At 32.3% G+C, this 8,222-nt stretch overlaps 1 protein-coding gene across 3 annotated transcripts; it reads right to left on the bottom strand.

Annotated features, from left to right (window-relative positions):
- Positions 1-1,125: 1,125 nt before the first annotated feature.
- LOC122710898 (histone acetyltransferase Tip60) lies at positions 1,126-6,225 on the bottom strand. Of its 3 annotated transcripts, XR_006346012.1 has the most exons (7): positions 6,111-6,225; positions 5,949-6,006; positions 5,494-5,562; positions 4,332-5,412; positions 2,130-4,218; positions 1,799-1,897; positions 1,126-1,491 (listed from the first exon to the last, which is right to left on the bottom strand). XR_006346012.1 is itself a non-coding variant. In XM_043929126.1 (5 exons), exons 1-5 carry the CDS (start codon positions 6,153-6,155, stop codon positions 4,110-4,112), a joined length of 1,362 nt encoding a protein of 453 aa, XP_043785061.1. In that variant the 5' UTR covers positions 6,156-6,225; the 3' UTR covers positions 1,904-4,109. The 3 variants fall into 3 exon arrangements, 1 of the variants encoding a protein (XP_043785061.1); XR_006346011.1 differs by lacking the exon at positions 1,126-1,491 and having other exon boundaries at positions 1,728-1,897; XM_043929126.1 differs by lacking the exons at positions 1,126-1,491; positions 1,799-1,897 and having other exon boundaries at positions 1,904-4,218.
- Between the last annotated feature and the right edge of the window lie 1,997 nt (positions 6,226-8,222).

Here is an 8,222-nt window from a genome sequence, read left to right as displayed (position 1 = left end):
AAAATCAGAAAGATAAAAGAAAGAAGCGAAACGATACCTCGTAGAAAAATGGTTCGAATCTCGATGAGAAGAAAAGAGAGAAAAAGATATTTTCATCGAAAGCGATTCTGTCCAGCCATTGCCGACTACTGTTCAACACTGTAGAAGTATTCATAAATCATAAAAGAAGATAAAAAGATGAATGAAACAGAGATATGAGGAAGAAGAGATAGAATTAGACAAACAAAAGAGAATGAAAATTGACAGAGTGTATGAATGAAACTATACATATATATATATATTCGTATATAAATATATAATATATATACATATATGAGGTACACACATACACGCACACTTCACACGTACACACACATGCACAACTAATGCAACACAGGAAGACGAGAATTATCGTGACGAAGATACCACGATCCGGATTGCGGCGAGTATCGAATACGTCGCGTTTTGAATTCCAATTCTTAAGTTCGGAATTCGATCACGAAATGCGTGATGGACGTGCAAGAGGGTTGTGTTTATAACGATACAACGCTTATCCTATGCGAGGAATATCGTAACGAGGGCTGCATACCGCAGCACGATGGTATTTTAACCCCTTTGTACTTGGAGAAAGCATCTCGTTCGAAAATCGTATCGAAATCCTAGATTTCGATGATGCAAGACTGTTTTTAAATAATATTATACATATCAATTTTATGATATTTTGAGGAACGAAAAGAGTTTAAAGATATTTAAAGATATTTAAAGATTTTTGAAGATAAATTAGTTAAGATCGATTTTATCGTCTTTGCTATTTTTTTTAAAAAAATGAAGACATTTTTTAAATAATTTTTTGATTAGCGAATTTTTATATTTAATTGGAAACGATACATTCTATAATTTTACTATTTTCTAAAAATGGAAAAAGATTTTAAGACTTGATACTGGATTTCATCAATATTTCAGAGAATTGAAAAATTTTTTAAAGATAAATTGATTAAAAATAATGGAATTTGTTTCACTCAAATTTATATAATGTGAAATTTATATAAAAAATAAAGACATGTTTATTATTTATGATAAATAAATAAAAGAAGAAACATATTTGAATTAAATAATTAAATAATTAAATTTTGGAACGAGGTTATCATTTTATTATTCGATTAGTTAATCAATAGTTTTATGCATGTTTTTTTTATATATATTTTTAAAACTTATAATTATTATAAGTTTTAAAAAGTACAAAAGGGTTAAATACATCCCGTCATCTAACAATAATTCTCATTGTCATCGTTCTAACACTATTCACTGTTAAAAAAAAACTCGCTGTTCACTTTTGTCGACAACTTTCGTCGACTTCGGATCTTCATTGTCATTGTTGTTGTTGTTATTGTTGTTATAAATCTATCCGCCAATTTCTACATCTATATATGATATCACTGGTCCGGAGTATGCACGCTGAATCGAATGAAGATTAACCGAGTGCTCGAGTACACGCAGAAATATCCAAAAAAGCTAGAAAATATTTATTTTTAAATTTAATACAATCATTTATTATCTTATTATTTTATAAATATATAATTAATCTAATAATTTCAAAATTTCTACTTTAAAATATGATAAAATAAAAATTATTAAATAAAAATTAATTTAACCAAGGAACATTAAAAAAAATAAACTCACCCATTTTAGATTTCTCAATTCTTTATTTAAATATTCCAAATACATTACATAAGTTTCGCGTATCGTTCAAATTTTTTTCTTTTCTTTTCTTTTCTTTTTTCTTTTTTTTTTTTTTTTTTTTTTTTTTTGTAATACTCACAATTTTACAGGTCCAGTAAAAATAGCGTTCTCGGGGTATCCGAGTCCTCGCCTAATGTTCATCAAGTGTTTCTCAAGTACCCGGATACTCTCGTTGTGTCTGCGGAACACGAATACAATCAACAGACACTGATAATGATTCGGTATGCATGTGTTTTATGTATGCGTGTAATATATTACATATATAAATTATATACATGTATATGTGTGTGTTTTATGAGTGTGAAGAAAAGAAACAAGAGGTTAAAAAAGAAAAAAAGAAGAAGTTTCATATAATGCGTTTTATGATCGGTATTATGCGTTTTATCGTTCAGATAAGATATTAAATATACCTATAGGAAACCGAGAGGTTGGTATTTCAATACGATCATCGTAAGAGGTTTTGATCGCTTCGACAATTCGATATTATATTCGTCTATCACAATCGCCGTGATACGTTTTTCGTTTGTTCGCTATCTCCAACTATGACACAGTGCTTCGTGTTATGTCAGCAATATCATTCGGATTCCTGTCCTCCTGCATTTTTCTTGAAACACGTCGTATATCGCTGAACTCATGGTTATTTACGATTATTTCATATTCTCGTGTAGAAAAATCAGATGTGTGATGATTTTTTTTTTTTTCTCGGAGAATACGAACGATGAGGATCCGAATAATATTTGCGATCCTAAGTTTGTAATATTCCTCTGGTTGTATGCGTGGTAAATACGTGCATATCGTACACACGACAGATTCCTCTGTCACATTGTCCTCCCCCACTGCTGACGCGCGAAGAATCTACTAGGAAACTTTTTGTAAAAATTAGCGAACATTCGGGACTCGCCGTGAGTCACGTTGACGTGGTGGAACGAATACAAAGACAGATGAAATTATGACAAAAAAAAAAAAAAAAAAAAAAAAAAAAAAAAAAAAAAGAAAAAAAAGAAAATTTATTGTAATGAAGCTACTGTGATGTTACTGTTGAATATAAAAAAATTATATATATAAATATATATATATATATACATATATATATACATGAAAGATGCTGTATTTAAAAATTGTACGAGGAGTGTTTTCTTATTTACACCTTCTTGCTGAACAACGATTGTGTATTAATTGTATTGTGGAAGTGGAAATATGAGAAAAATTGAAATGAAAATATTTATAAAAAAGAACAAATTGGAAGATTCTTTCTGTTTCTATTCATTCTTTTTATCTTTTCTTTCTCCTCCAGCTCGTTCTGTTGGCTAATGATATCAGTTCAACGCTATCAAAAATACACATTTTTCAGAGAAAAATATTTTTTATTTCGCAGTTCATAGGTAACTCTTCTTTTTGGTAGAACAATCTTGAATCGGATTCAGACGGATGATTTATGCTCGAGTGTTTTTCAAGTTCAAACACAGCCATTGATAATACAATGCCAAATAAAAGCTCATACTTTGTCGAATATGATGAGATTACGAGTGAATCCGATTACTCTAAACGTATCTCCTTCTTCTCCTTCTATACTTTGTCTTTTTTTTTTTTTTTCCTTTTCTTCAATTTATTTTTCCTTTCTTTTTTTTTTTTGTTTTTTATTTTTATTTTCTAAACGATTATTTCTCGATTACCATCCGTCTATGATACGTGCACACGCAAATTGGAATATCTAATATGTGTTTTTCAAGGTGTGTGCACAATTGTGCGAATACTTGCGTGCATACAACTTCTGCGTTGTACTAATCAGTTTTTGCTTATTAATTTCAAAAAGGACATATACGAATTTTTATGCGCAAGCTTCACCGCTTGAAGCTTCGATATACTATTAAATTACGTATTTTAAAACTAGATCGCATTTGTATTTTTGCAGAGAATGAGGCGCACGTTATAAAATCAGATTTATTTACAATTCTACAAGACCGATTTATATTTCCTGTACAAATCGTTTAATCGCAAGAACGTATGCGAATTTTTAAAAAAGTCTAGTCACCATATTAAAACATTGCTTCTGACTCTAGACGCAAGCCAGTATCATATATTTAACAGAAATACTTCTTTCTTATCTCGTCAAATATCGCTAACTGTGATTCATCGATGCGCTGTGTAACTAAGGTACATAGTGCTTTCGTGAAAATGTTTATCACTTTTTTTTTTTTTTTTTTTTTCATTTTGTCGTTTTTGACCATTGGCATCGCGTGCAAAGCCTTATACAGTCTTATTTAAAAAACGCAGACCGAATGGTCGATGTATTATGTACAGTTTACGTACAATTAGTCACACTTCCAGGAATCCTGAAAACAACTTTAAGACAAATTAGCATAGTCTTATTGTCAATTTTGAATGCCACTTCACCATTTTGCCCTAACACTCCAGTCTTTTGGTGTCCAATGAAGACACTTAGGATCTATTCTGATTTGCCTCTTTTCCATTGCGGCTGTGTGTTGCTCGATAATCTCCCTGTGAATAAACATGTTTTGTCAGTGAAGTAGTGGAAGAAATCCTCGGTATGGAAAGAAGCTAAATGTCTGCACGACTCGTTTCCTTTAATGACGCATAGACTAGCCAATTACCTATTCAATGTCACAATATATTGTCCTTTGTAGTAATTAATAAGATTCAAATTTTGAAGCGTCGATATCACGTCTTCTTTCTTAATCGACGTCAGCTCGCATATCTCACTTATCGTGATTTGAGGTTTTTCATTTTCTACTAATGGCTTTACGTTCAATAGAATGTCCAATATAGTATGAGCCCAATAACTTCTATAAGATAATAATCCCAAATCCGACAATGGTTTTTCAGGTGAACCTGTTTTACCTTCGAATTTGGATAATTCGTATGAAAATTCTATTAATAATTTTCCGTAACCCCTTCTTTGATACGGTGGCAGTGTAAGAATACAAGCTACATTGTGATCTTCGGACGATTCTTTCTCCTTCGAGAAGTAACCAACTATATGGTATCCTCTACTATCAAAATTTGTCATTATATAAAATAAGAATGGATCTGTGTCATAATATAGCGTTTTATGATCCAAAAATAATTTTGCTAATAGACATAGATTTTGTGCGTAATTTTTGTTTTTTCTACCGTCAATTTCAAAAAATGATATTGAACCTTTTCTATATATTTCATTGCCAGGTGGATGTCTTAAATTACATTTTGCTAAATGTCGCTCTAAACATTTTCGACTTTTTCTATATTTCAAACAGAATTCACAAATGTATATACATGGTAAATGTACCATCTCTTGCGGATATGGACTGAAATACCAAGGTCTTATTCTATGACGACCCAATTCTATCAGTTCAACATTTTTCATTCTAGTAACTATATCATCATGATGATGCGCCACTAATGAACCAGTTGGCCTTGGACCAGGTGTTTGCGGTGGACCATCCTGAGAATCATCATTTTCTATAAATGTGGCCTTTCTTTTTCTAGACATTTTCTTTTGTAATGCAGCTTGCAAAACTGCAGAACCATTGACTGGTTCATTACAAAGGCTACTAGGGCTAGGTGGTCTACTGGGTACTTGTTTTTTTGGCGTTGCTGCACCAGTTCCTGGTGTGGTTCCATCTCGACGAGGGTATTGGACTTTTCGAGTGTCCAAACAATCTTCCGTAACCCATTCATCTAATCGTTTATTGACTAAAATATTGTACATTTAGTTAAACGGTTGTTTATGTACATATATGTAACACCTCTCTTCTTAATTCGCGTTATACTTACAATCTACATAGTGAACATAATAACACTTGACACCATGTACTTCTTTAACACTGATGATTTCAGCAAGAGCTGTGGATGACAAAAGGAAATTTTTGATAAACCTTTATTATTACACCTAAATAAGTGGAATCATAATAGACTCCCAAGAAACAATAGAAGACAGCATGTCATACAAACTATTATCATCCAAGATACCTAAACATAACCTAAAAGTTGAACTAAACAAAATGTATGGATAATGAATATCAATACTTCATTAAATACATTTCTGACTTATAGAATATGATTGCAACGATATTAATGAATAAAAATATTAGTATGTCTATGAAATATGCGATTCAATAACACACTTATTAAATGGTTTTGTCATACAAAAACATATACGTGATTTTGAGAAAAAAATCACAAATTTCTTAAATATGGATTAATTGATAAAAAATGAACACTTTACTTACGCCAATCATCCGTTCCATGCATTCTGACTGGTAAACGGCAGCCTTCCACCAGCGAATTCTGAAAGTAAGGTTAGAATCTTATAAGATATACATATTCGTAATCACCGACTTCCCAACGAAAAATTATTAATATAATCATGATCAGTACATCGTAATACTTACCACTGAGTCGCATATTGTTTCGTGCTCGTCGTGTTCCTCGATCATTTCAATCACAAATGAAGAAACTTTCCACCGAACACGATTTTGTTTTGAAGCGTTCACGGTACTGACGCGAGCGCCGCACCGCTCGCTTCGCATATAAGAAGAACTATGTTCGAACATATTCCCGCACTATCGAAATATTGAATCGAAAAGTTTATATTGAATATCGAAATTTCGATTACCGCGAAATTCAACTTTAAAAACGAAGCGCTAAAACATCAATCGTTCTTATACTATCTTCTATTATTTTACAATACTAAAGAGAATATTATCCAATTTTCTTTTATTATATTTTAAACACTTGTTATATATTTTTATATAAATATTATTTAAACATTTATTATTAAATTATTTTAAATAAAAATAAAATCTTTTTAAATTTTTTTAACTTGGAAATACAAAATTTAATATAAAAATCAAAACTTGGTAATTTGTTAAAACGATTAAAAAAAATAAAAAGTACAAATAGAGATTCGTATTCGTATATGACATCAAATAAAATTCCCCTTTAAGAATACGATGGGTTGTCGAGGTACGCGAGATAATTAAGTAAGAATAATTCAAAGGAAGGTGAATAGCAGGGTTACTGCGATACATCATGAAAGATGCTCGCACTTGCACGCAATTAATTTTGAAATACATATCATTTCGAAAGAGGAGAATTTAGTATAACGCCGTTTCCCGCGTGTATTTCGCACATTCTCCCCTTCGTCTTCCTTCTTTGTCGTTGCTTTTAAGGTTTGTAACGTAAAGCTATTTTAGTCACTCGAGACAATTTGAGGTGACATCTTATTCTACTTCGTCCCGTTGTAAAAGAGTAATATCTATACGTAGACATCGTAAGTTCCTTCTCTCGTCTCTGTCTATCCCTCTGAGGCATAAATTTCGTATAAAATATTCCCAGCATGAAAATATTCTCTTCCCGGTGAAGTGACATCTTATTCTATTCAATTCGTAGCGCAAAACAATCCAACTCTGCGAGATTACGTAAATTCCCTTTCCGTGTACCAGGCCGTTAATGCGAAGTCATACTTGAAACATCGTGCAATTTCCGCCGTTACTTACGAATCCACCCCTTTTATTCCGATTACGTTATTCAATACCGACTAATTACAAGCAATAATGTCGACGTTTGTGAGGCTAATCAGATTTCAAATAGACCTTCATTCGTCACTAAATTATCGCAGTATCGTTGAACTTTAAAATCCTTATTCTACTCCTTTCCCTGTTTCTTTTTTTTCAAATAATATTCCGACGATATTCAAATCATTTTTCTATATTTTTTATTCATGAAAACAAGAAAATTGATTAATTTTTAATATAAGATATAATATTTTTATTAACTTCGTAAAATATTTATATATATATATATCCTTATATACTTACGTAATTTATATTTTAAACAAAAAACAAGCTTTCATCTAAATTTTAAATATCAAAAAGCAATATATAAATATATATCATTTTAAAAATATAAACATAAAAATTATCCAATTAAAAAAAAAACCTACCTAAAATTCTCACACTTACTCGATGCCAAGTGTCTCCCTTCGATCCCATCCCTTTTCTCTCAAGTCCCGTGAGAGTTGCGCGAAAAAGAAAAAGAAGAAGAAAAAAAAAATAATAATAACGATCATCGTTATTTTCAGATACAACAGTTTCTATAACTAAAATTACGACTGGTTCGATCGACCGTGTCGTATCGAGTGTTCACCGTCGGCTGCCTCCCAGTCCTGCGAGAGCCCCACCCGGTGTACACACGGTTTCCTACGCCTATGTACCCCGGCCCGTGCGCACATATATGTACGCGCGAAATCTGCACCGGTTACATATATGCGCCCGTGCACATAAGTGTACTCACATCGGGCATATATAAGGGTTGATAGTGCTCCGGCGAGCAAGCCACCCTTATGTGCAGGGCGTGGCCAGAGTCCACCAATCAGAGGGCGGGGAATCCCCGAAAGACCAAATCGAACGAAGTAAAAATTTCAGCGGTCGCGTCAAACGCCGACGCCAAAGGGGATGAGCGCGGTTGATCCGGGCTTTGCATTTTCGTTACTTATCCTTGGT

Source organism: Apis laboriosa, unplaced genomic scaffold (genome assembly GCF_014066325.1).
Source record: "Apis laboriosa isolate Shangri-la unplaced genomic scaffold, ASM1406632v1 scaffold15_cov152, whole genome shotgun sequence".
Lineage (NCBI taxonomy): Eukaryota > Metazoa > Arthropoda > Insecta > Hymenoptera > Apidae > Apis > Apis laboriosa.
This window is presented reverse-complemented; position numbering and strand designations above follow the sequence as displayed.